Below are 11344 nucleotides of genomic sequence, written 5' to 3'. Positions count from 1 at the left end.
TATAAAAACAAGAATTAAAAACTTCGTGTATCATATACTTGAATTATATTTATAGTTTTATGATGCTTACTGTAGGATGATACGGTTTAAGGTCAAGTGCAACAAACTTCCTTGCAAAAATTATTAGTTGTGTATGATTATACATGTTCATATTTACTGTTTATAACGTTAGAAGTTTAATTTTTCGGTTTATACACTGAAAATTCGTGATTTTTCCTACTTATAAATCAATAGTCAGCTGCTTTCAACACGAATTTTCTTTTTATTTTTCCTTATTTTTTTAGAATAACATGCAACAAATTCTATAAATCACAAATATTGCTTTGATGTTTCTTCTCGAGAATATAATTTCGTATTGTAGACAATCGGTTTGTACTACTTCTAAGGACTTAAAACTCTGGACCAATGTGATATGTTACGCAGGAACACTGCTGGTTTTTTTTTTTTTTTTCGTATTGGACCTATACAACGTTTAAAAATCCATACAAGGCACTTAATTCCTGATTCGTGTAAAGAAAAGAGTATGCTTCTAAGTAACGTCATCGATGATGTATAACTTGTGGCGAGGTAAACGGAGAGTTCGCTTGTTTAACTGCAGTAGTGGGTAATAAATCGTTAGATTCGACGATTTTAGCTGGCCATGAATTCACTTTATTGATCCGATGTGGCCCTTTATTCTTCTTTAACCAGTTATTCATCCTCTGACGTAGCTGAAAAGAAAATTAGACGGCTGTAAACATTAAGAAATTAATATACACGCACCCGTTCATTAGTCAGAAGAGCTTGCTTGATGATATTGTTTATGACTCCGTAAAAGCTATACAAAATGTTTAAAAGCTAAAATTAAAGTTTAGATGCGTTAATTTAATTATTTTAGCTTTGTACAGCGCAGTGTGACGTGTGCGATTCTGTTAATGAGCCCCCTTTTTTATATACATAATTCCGAGTAACGGCTTACCAAATCATCACTGACAACTCTTAGAATCAGTATGAAGAGTCCTAAGAAGAAGGAAACGACTACAAATGCCGTGATTAAGGCTGAATCTTTTTTATCAATGCCCACGATCCCCGTTGCCCAAGCTACGACTGTTAATATGTATATACAAGCAGAAGCCCATCTGGACGAGAAGAATATCCTGGAATGATAATTAATTAATATCAACATATATCGAAACCCGAAAGTGCAGTTAATCGTACAAAACACTTTACTCAACTGCGCCCTTTTCATATCCTGTGGTACAGTTATGGTATCCCTGGTTTCTGCCGCTAAAAACACTAATAAATATAACAACGCTTGAAGTATGATGAATATACAAATTGGCACAACTGTCGGAGCCATGGCGGAGCCGGAAAGATCCAACCAGCAGCTGAAAATGAGGGAAAGGAAATGATTAATTTTCTGTTAGAGGAACAAGCCTTTATCAATACAGGACTTACTTTTCGGTCGTCTTGACGTAATCGTTTCTTACAATAATCGCAGAAATGCTTGTAATTACGGTCGGAATACCTAATTAATGATAATACTGACTTCATAACCAGGGTTATTGCCGATGTAGCTCGGTTAATTGCCTAGAAACTAGAAGGTAAACTTACCCCACCCAAGTAATAAAAGAGACCAAGGTTTAGTGAGGATATTTGGAGAAAAACACGGGGTGATTAATCGGCACATAGAAACCACTTCGAGTAACATGAATAAAAAAACGACTTGAAAAGAAAACTGCAAGAAGATGGCAGTCGCCGTACACAACTTAAGACGATATCCAGAAGAAGGCTGTAAATAAATGAATTTCTAGTCTCAAATTATGCTGGCGTTATGCTATTATACATACCTCGACTCGTACATACTTCACCAATGCTTTCGTCTGTTAAAAGTATGCAAGTATAAGCGACAATCAATGCCAGTTCAGTGCATATTTGTGCCAGGCAGTCTTGGAAAAACATCCTGAGCGTGAGGATTTGAATATAACAATTGAAGAAAGGAAAAGTAATATTGATAAAAAATCTAGTGCAGTACACAATCTGTACTCACCCGAAAACGACGTAGATGACTAGAGTCATACCAACCAAAAATGTAATCCAGGTACAGCAAATAATTTTTGCAAGCATGAGTGGATACAAATCGTCGTAATCGAAACTGCTCTGTACGAATTATATTCCCGTCTGTTATTTTTATTATTCTTTTTTTAATATTCTAAATCTTTCTATCATACTTACCAATCCTGCCCGGGAGATCGGTTTTGGAGCTAGAAAAGGGGGATAAAAATCATTTAAATTGACGTTGTAGTTAGGTACTCTTTCGGATATTTTCCTGTATAAACTGTTTTCAAAACTACTTTTAGCTTCCCGAGTGAATCGATAAATCATTCGGCGATGTTATTTATAGAGAATTATATACAGTCGATTAATGATATTCGCATAATTATATAATAAATAAATAAATGTAAATTATTCTTAACATTTTCTTTATATAATATAAATCAACATTTCAGTATTTATGTTTATTTCATCTTTTAACAAAATTATTTCTATATTACACGAATTATTATTATTATTACATAGTTTATTTTTCAAATTTCATATTAATTTCAATAATTAAAAAAATTAATTATTTTATATTAATTTTTAAAATATTTACGTTCATTTCGATAATAAAAAATACATAGATCCATCAACGAGTTGCGTAACTTTTCCGGCAAAAAAATTTAAAATTGCGTGTGGCGCCATTTGTTATAAGATTTTCTATTTCGTGCGAAATAGAATCGTTTTTCCACATTTTTATTGCCGAAATGCACACGAAAATCATTGAAATTCACAATAAAAAATATAACAAAAGCACGTGGATGAAATTAAAACGATTAAAATGTCTATTTCATCCACGTGTTTCTGCTACTTATGAAAAATAATATGGAAATGGAAGAATAAAGTTAAAATTAGCTAAAATATATATATATATATATATATATATATACAAAAGAAACAAAAATCGTAACGAAATATACAAAATAAACATCTGGAATTTTAAGATAAGAGATATAAATACTTATCAAAACAGCATTAACCGAATGTAGAATATTATAGAAAGGCTTTAAGGCTTTAAAGGCTAGTAACGAAGACACAGCATCTGTCAATGCTGTGTCTTCGTTACTAATTTCTTTTTTATAGGCTAGGTGTAATTCATTGAACTTTTTAAATAATTATTCGAGAGAGTCGTGTAACTTCTGTGTTGAGAAATAAATTGTGAATGCCTGGCATATTTTGGCTAAATGTGGGCGTCTTAAAATGCTACGTGAAGAAATATTTGGTTGCGAAGTTTTTACCAAGGGCGTGATTACTCTACTATAAATTTGGCCTTATTGCTGGCGTTGTTTGGGAGTATCTGTCAGTGCTGTGTCTTCGTTACTAACTTATTTCTTTTTTATAGGTAAGTCTTTACTATTATGGCAGTTAATCAGAAAAGAAAGTCATATTCACCGAGCTTCAGGGAAGGAGAGACTAGTAATAAAAAGAAATCTTTGAAGAGTCGCGAGGAAGAAGAATTTCCATATCTTCTGGAAGGAGAAAATTTCAACCTCGAAGAGGGTATACGTGTTCTGTTGCGTTTATATTTTTCCATGAATTCTAAGGTTGACGAACTTATCTCTAGATTAAATTATGTATCCGAATGTTTAAAAAATTTGGATGAAGGTTTGGCTGACTTATATAATAGATTAGAAATATTAGAAAAATTGGCTGATAAAAATTGTAGTTTAGGCGATCAAAGTAATGTTACGATAAAGTTTAATGAGACTCGTGAACTTGATTTTTTGGATAACGAACGTCGAATAAATAATGTTGTCATTTCCGGTTTAGAATTCCGGAATGAATCATCTTTAGAAACAAAAGAGAAAATAGTTGAATTTGCTATGCGAGTCTTACAGATGCTCGACATTCTATTCTAAATTAGAAGCACACTATTCTCCCTGACTCATTATACTGATATTCAGTAACAGCTATCATACTCACCTAAGACCAACTTTCCATTTCCTTTCAACCCGCTGCACACCTAATACAATAAACTTATTGTATTAGGTGTGAATGTAGTAATGTGGTAATATGTAGTAATGTGGATGTATTAACCCTACTTTACCAAGCTTACAATTACAGGTCGAGATCGTCATCCACCACACAGAACTACATGCCTGTTGGAGCCTGTGTGGTGCTGTCACTTATCTTAAAAATTCTATACTTTCATATGTCTACATTCTTATGTGGTAATAGTTTCCAGCATCCCTTGTTTGTCGCACATTTCATTATTAAGTATTCTGTTCGGTTTCGAGCAAAGTTTGTTCTCTCCCTAGCTGGCCAGGTGGAGTTTTCCGAGTTTCCTCCACCTTTTCTCCAAATGGGGGCCTGCTTCCCTTGAAGTCCTCCCGGAAGGCTACTACTTTACCCCTATGGGGTGTAGTAATTCTACCCTGTCAAAATTCTTATTCAAAATTGCTGGGAATTGTTATCACTGAATTGCTCACTGCTGCTTTCTTTTCTTCAGCAGTTTTGAGTAACTCATAAAATTTGGTTAGGTCTGGTTGGTTATGAAATGCAAACTGCAACTTTTCTATCAATCTGTTTTCCTCTTGTTTATCAAACAACATTGGTAAGTTGAAATAGCAGAACAATAAACACAACATGCAGTATAAAAAATTGAAACATAACATAGACACGTAAATTTATGAGCCCTCACAAGGGACTAGTTTTTCTTATAAGTCCTACATGAGACTTTATGAGTCCTTCTTGGGACACCTTCTACTAACCAACACAGACACCCTTGTCTACATAACATTCTATGGCCTTTTTGTGCATTTCCGGTCTGGAAGAGGTATGGGATGAATCATTTCTAGAAACGAAAGAGAAAATAGTTGAATTTGCTACGCGAGTCTTAAAGATGCCCGACATTAAGATTGGTAGGGCAATGAGAGTGGGAAAGAAAAAGGCTAATTCCCCTAGATTAATTATTTGTACTTTTGTTAATTATTATGAAAAAATGAATTTTAAGAAACGAATTTTGGAATTAAAACCGGATGGTGTCTATATAAATGATGACTTTTCTCCTAGATTGAGAAATATTAGATTTAAGCTTCGGGATTTCGGTAGACGATCAAAGCTTTCTGGAGCGCGAATGGTAAAAATAGTTTATGATAAAATTATTATTGATGGAACGAAGTACTTTTACGATGTTGACTGTGATCAGGTTAAGCCTGTTTCATTCTAGCAATTGCCAGATAGGGGTACTACTATTTTAATTTGGAATTGTGTTGGTTTATTTAATAAACCTGAGTTTTTCTGGAAGTATTTATTGCAGTATCATATTATATTTCTTTCTGAAACTTGGTATGGTTCTACTAATAGAAATTCGGACGTAACTGATTGTTTGCAAGGTTATAATCTCCATTTTGGAAAGGCTTTTAAGTTCATGCGAAAGGTCGTTATTGTGCAGACTGGTTATTAGCAATAAGATCCTCTTTTCCCTGTGTTGTTGTTTATCAAGACGACTTTCTAATACTTGTTAAATTTGGTGCCGAACTTGGTAATATTTTGGTATGTTTTGTTTATTTTAGGGAAAATGACTGGCAGTCTATTTTTGATACTTTAACTGGTTTGATATTAGATAATAGGAATGTATTGATTGCTGGTGATTTTAATGCTAGGATTGGATTGGAGAATATAATTTCTGACGCATTTTGCAATTATTTTGGTGTTGTTTGTCCTATGCATAGGAATTCGAAAGACTTGGTGATTGATTCTTGTGGTAGAAAGTTGCTTCATTTATGTGATGATTTAAATATGATTATTGTTAATGGGAGATGTTTAGGTAATGAAGTGGGTGAATATTCTTTTATCTCTAATCGTGGTTGTTCTGTTATTGATTTGGTCATAGTTTCTCCGTTAATTTGGAAAGATGTTCTCTCTCTTACGATGGATCAGTTTTTGGATTCCGACATACCCTTTGATTTTACGACTGGCCTGTGGCAATGATAGATCGGTCTCTTTAGAGAAGAGGCAGAGGATTAATAGATTGTTTTGGAACGAATCTAGAAAGGATGAATTAAGGTTGGCTATGGAGGAAATATGTATCTCGAATAAGTTTGATTCAATGGAAGACCTGAGTAATTGTCTTTTTAGTTTGGCTTGTAAGTGGGGATTTAATATCAGGAGACATAAGAATTATTTTTCATGGTTCGATTCGGACTGTAGGATGTTAATTAGCGCTAGGAATAGAGCCTGGAGATCTGTTAGGAAGAGTAATGATTCTAATGATCGTTTGCGTTTTGTTGTGTTACGAAGTTTGGTGAAGTGGTTTTGCATTGCAAAAAAATAATTATCGAAATATCCGCAAAATGGTTCCTTGGACCCTTATTTTGCGGATATTTCGATTTTTAATTATTGTAGGAATTGGTATGATAAACTTTTAGACTATGAATTTTCTATAAGTGATGCTTTGAGGAGGTATAAGCCAAATAAAGACCCAGGTTTTGACGGGATCCCAACGGAATTTTGGAATTTTGAGACATTGAGACCATATCTTTTGAGTCTTTTCTCAAAGATTTTTGATACTGGGATAATACCAGAGTCTTGGAAGACGAGTATTTTAATTCCGATTTTTAAGAATGGTAGGAAGAATGTTCCTGGTAATTATAGAGGCATCTGGTTATCATCTTGTGTTTCGAAATTGTTTTGTATTATTTTGTATAGAAGACTGACTCGATGGTTAGAAGTTAAAAATATATTGCATGAAAATCAGGCAGGATTCCGGGCTAGTTATTCCACATTGGATAATATTTTTGTTTTGAACACGGTTATTCAGAAAAATTTTTACGGAAATGTAGGAAGGTGTATGCATTTTTTGTTGATTATCTTCTGCGTTTGACAGAGTCTGTAGGAATTTGTTGTGGTCAAAGATGTTGCGTTATGGTTTCAGTTAAATTTATAGTTAATTTAATTTCAGTTATAAATTTATATCTTTACTTGTTGCTTTGTGTGAAAATTCCTCGCTAAGAGTTGAAGGTAACTGTTTGCCATTAATGTTCTCTAAGACTGGTGTTAAGCAGGGCTGTATTTTGAGCCCAATCTTGTTTAGTATTTTTTTGAACGATCTCTTTGGTATTATTAACTTTTCCGGTGATGATATAGAAATAGATAGTTTCCAAATTAAAATACTGGCTTACGCAGATGATATTGTAATTTTATCTGATTCTTTGGTTGGACTTCAAAGATTGATTGATAAATTGGCAATTTATTAGATGAAAATGGTTTGAAATTGAATTTGAATAAGTCTAAGATTGTTGTTTTTCGAAGAGGAGGTAAGAGTGCGAGGGAGGATAAATGGTGGTTTAAGGGTTCTCCAATTCGAGTTGTCTCTAACTACAAATATTTGGGTGTTACATTTTTGTCTAATGGTTTATTCCGTATGCATTACATTAATAAGAGAACTCATGCTAGATTATTGATGAATAAAATTATTCAGTTAGTGAGATCTGCCAAATTACGTAATCTGTTTGATTATTTACGTTTATTGAAAACTGTGGTTTTTCCCTCTTTGTTATATGCTTCGGAGATTTGGGGTTTTAACTTGGCCAATGGTGATGGTATACAGACTGAATTCATTAAAAACTTATTTTATTTACCTCGTTGTACACCAGGTTATTTAATTATGATGGAATATGCTTTGACTTCTATAAAATTTATAATATTTAGTAGGATAAGAAATTGGATTATTAGCATTTCTAATCTTGATGATCATCGTCTGAGTAAAGTTTGTCTGAAATTTATACTTAACAAAAAGTCTATAGATTGGACACGTTATTTTATTGATACCTGTAATTAATCATGGTATTAATCTTATTAATGATGATTTGGATTTAATGGACTGGTATCTTCTCCTTGTTAACATTTTTGATAATTTTTTATACAATATAAATGAAAAAATAAATAATAGCGTATATAATTGTTGGTATAAGGATTTAAATGTCACTTTTTAAAATAATTCTTTATGTAATCAAGATGTTTCCCTTAATATTTTGTCTTTATTTATACAGGCTAGGTGTAATTCATTGAACTTTTTAAATAATTATTCGAGAGAGTCGTGTAACTTCTGTGTTGAGAAAGAAATTGTGAATGCCTGGCATATTTTGGCTAAATGTGGGGGTCTTAAAGTGCTACGGGAAGAAACTTTTGGTTGCGAAGTTTTTACCAAGGGGCGTGATTACTCTACTATAAATTTGGCTTTATTGCTGGTGTTGTTTGGGAGCATCTGTCAGTGCTGTGTCTTCGTTACTAACTTATTTCTTTTTTATAGGTAAGCAATTTGCTTATTTTTGGTTGTTTTATTTTTATTTATTGGTATTTTGTATTTTAACAGATGCTCCCAAACTTTAACTTTAAACTTTAATTATTACATCTGATTTTTAAATCTTAATTTATATTTAAATTGTTATTTGTATAATTTATTATTGTATAATTTTGTTTATGATCTTATGTTCATTGTATCTAAGTAAACGTTTTGTTTTTTGGGAGATGATTTTGCTCCCCGCATCAAGGAGTGTATCCGGTATGCGTAATAAATAAATAAATAAATAAATAATAAATAAATAAATAAATAAAATAAAAAGGCTTTAATAATGGAACGAAACAAGGAAAATTTCTTTTTTAATTTAAAATTCCAGCTTAATTTCGTGTTGAAAAATTAAGAAAATAACGGTCTTTAACACAATTACAAGCTATTTAAACAACTAAAAACTGTTGATTACAATGAAATCTTTCAGAATATTCTTTTAAAAGATCTACAGTTTGATTTAGATTAGGCTTTTCTTCAAGATCAATCAATCTATAATCTCTTTAAAAGAGGGGAAAACACTAATTTCACGTAAATTATAGTTTCCCCTCTTTGAAAGAATTTTGACTTTAATCGCTGTTTGATTGATAAATTTATAAACATTACACGCAAATGCATAAATCAATTTAAACACGGGGTCTGGACCTTTCGCATTCTTCAGATTAATCGATTAGTCTATTGATTGACAAGTTACTATTTAAAACCGTTATACAAAGCTGCGAGTGTGTATATATACATATCTTTCAGAAAATTCTCGTGTTAAACGATGTTTTAAAATGCCAACTTACGAGACGTTGTAGTTACAGATATTTCTTTTGTGTTGCCAGCTGCTGTGTTGTCGACGTAAGGTGTTACACCGACTTTGTAAGAGGTGTTGGACTTTAGAGGTGATACAGTCACTTCGTTTTTTGTTACGACCTTTTCTTTCGTTTCTCTTCGTTTTCTAGAACTTGTTTTGTCGCTCCACGTCACTAAATATGCTAAATTATTCCAGGTTCTTGTGGGGGGATTCCAACGGATGGTTAATGACGTTTCCGTGACGTTTACCACTTTCAAATCCCGAACCTCTCCTAAATTTACTGTAAATATTTAATATTAAATTTATTTTTTTTAAGTAAACAGTAAATCAGAAATAAATACGATAGTGGAGATAAAAATTCTTAGTTAAAATATTTATAAAGGTTTTTTAAGCTAAGATTTTACATGATTGGCCGATTTAAAAGTCGAAAAAACGGTCATTGTAAATCAACCAATCGCGTAAATTCTTAATTCAAAAATCCTTTACGCGATTGGTTAATTTAAAAATACGAAACTGGCAGAGATTCGCTTACATCTTTTCAATTCTATTTCATTAACCAATCGTTTTTAAGATGTTTGTATGTTCGAACATCGTTTACGTTTAAATATCGTAGGCAGTCCTTTGAAATATTCTTATGTTCTTAGATACGTTCTATCTTAAATTTTCTGTATTTTACCATCAGCTAAAGCAGGGATAGGCAACCTTTTTCTATGTAAGGGCCGCATTTCAAAACTTTTGAATTGACGCGGGTCGCACACAAGAGAAAAGAGGGGGAAAATGTCGGTAAATCACAATTCTTTATTCATATATAATTATAAATTAGCATAGGTATACTTAATATAGCTTCTGGCACTGATCTAAACGTAATACAGTAGAGCGTCGAAAATTGGCGTCCATTGGGGACTGGGGTTGTTCCAATTAGTCATTTGTTCCAATTTCCGACTTTGTACGAAAAAATATATTAACCTGTCCGATGTTCAAATTTTTCTCCGTTGCGTGTCGCTTCGCGTTGAATTTTTGTCGATTTTAAGCCTAACGAAAATTTTTATAATAATAATCGAGGCTATTGTATCGTTAAAAATTATTTCTTTATTTTGTACAAACAAAATAAATATATTGAAGAATATAAAAAACATGAAAATTATACTTTAGAAGTAAATTTAGTATCAAAAACGTTCGATTCAGCACGACACAGTCCGACTGAAAATCGTTCCAATTTCCGGCCATTTCAATTACCGACGTTCCAATTTTCGACGCTCTACTGTATATCGGAAATATTTGGTTAAATATTAACCACTGCTAGTTTTAAATTAGTTTCGATGTGTGTTAGCCGGTTTCTTGTTTCAATTTTTACTGAATTCATTGCGAAAAAAACTATTCACAAACATAAGTTGTAGAAAATAACGTTTGAATTTTTGTTGAATACTTCCTTAAGCTGGGAAATTGATATATTTATTCATATTTTATGCCACGCAGGCCGCAAAAAATATTACTGCGAACCGCGGGTTGCCCATCCCTGATCTAAAGTATTTTTTTTTTTTTGTATTTATTTACGATTTACCCTACATATTGGCTACAAAGAAAAGAAATCCAAACTTTATAAGTATGTGACATACATGCTGCTGTAGAAACGTCAACTTCTACCGATTTCCCGGAAGAAACTCCATTGATGTGAGGTGATACACCTACGATGTATTTGGTGTTCGGTTTTAATCCCTCAACTGTAGCCTTTTCGATATTGACTATCATATCATTTGTTTCTCTCTTCTTGTTGCTTTTCGTCCACGTAACCAGATACGATAACTGCTTCCACGACTTTTCTGGTGGGTCCCATTGAATTATTATCGAATTTTCTAACTTGTCAGAAACGCGAAGATTACGAACGGATCCAAGATTCACTAGAATATAAAGAATTCCACATAAAACCATGGCTCTAAAATAAAATTACAAATAGAGATCTTTTTATTTTTAAAGAGTTTCTTATGCTGTCAAATGAGTTTATATTTAATAAATTTGAGAGTAACGTATTTGTCGGCGTATAAGGTGCACTTTTTTTTCGAAAAAATGCTAAATTATGAAAATGGGGTGCGCCTCATACGCTGGCAAATACTGTAATTTATATATATAGTTTTTTTTTAATTGTTTTACTAATTTTACACGTGTTACGTCGCTTAACA

The 11344-nt window shown here is 32.5% G+C and overlaps 1 protein-coding gene across 1 annotated transcript in view; it reads right to left on the bottom strand.

The window, feature by feature from the left end:
* Nucleotides 1-367: 367 nt before the first annotated feature.
* Nucleotides 368-11344, bottom strand: part of LOC136989492 (uncharacterized) — a 28638-nt gene continuing 17661 nt past the window's right edge. The window contains exons 19-28 of the mRNA XM_067287668.1: nucleotides 10784-11065; nucleotides 9157-9447; nucleotides 2215-2243; nucleotides 2030-2139; nucleotides 1846-1942; nucleotides 1594-1771; nucleotides 1438-1507; nucleotides 1215-1367; nucleotides 959-1136; nucleotides 368-710 (exon numbers count right to left, since the gene is read on the bottom strand). Of these exons, the coding sequence (XP_067143769.1) occupies nucleotides 540-710; nucleotides 959-1136; nucleotides 1215-1367; nucleotides 1438-1507; nucleotides 1594-1771; nucleotides 1846-1942; nucleotides 2030-2139; nucleotides 2215-2243; nucleotides 9157-9447; nucleotides 10784-11065 (1559 nt within the window). The 3' untranslated portion in view covers nucleotides 368-539. The remainder of the gene's footprint in view (nucleotides 711-958; nucleotides 1137-1214; nucleotides 1368-1437; nucleotides 1508-1593; nucleotides 1772-1845; nucleotides 1943-2029; nucleotides 2140-2214; nucleotides 2244-9156; nucleotides 9448-10783; nucleotides 11066-11344) is intronic.

Source organism: Centruroides vittatus, unplaced genomic scaffold (genome assembly GCF_030686945.1).
Source record: "Centruroides vittatus isolate TY-2023 unplaced genomic scaffold, ASM3068694v2 scaffold_576, whole genome shotgun sequence".
Lineage (NCBI taxonomy): Eukaryota > Metazoa > Arthropoda > Arachnida > Scorpiones > Buthidae > Centruroides > Centruroides vittatus.
The sequence above is the reverse complement of the archived record's forward strand: the minus strand, read 5'-3'. Positions and strand labels throughout refer to the sequence as shown.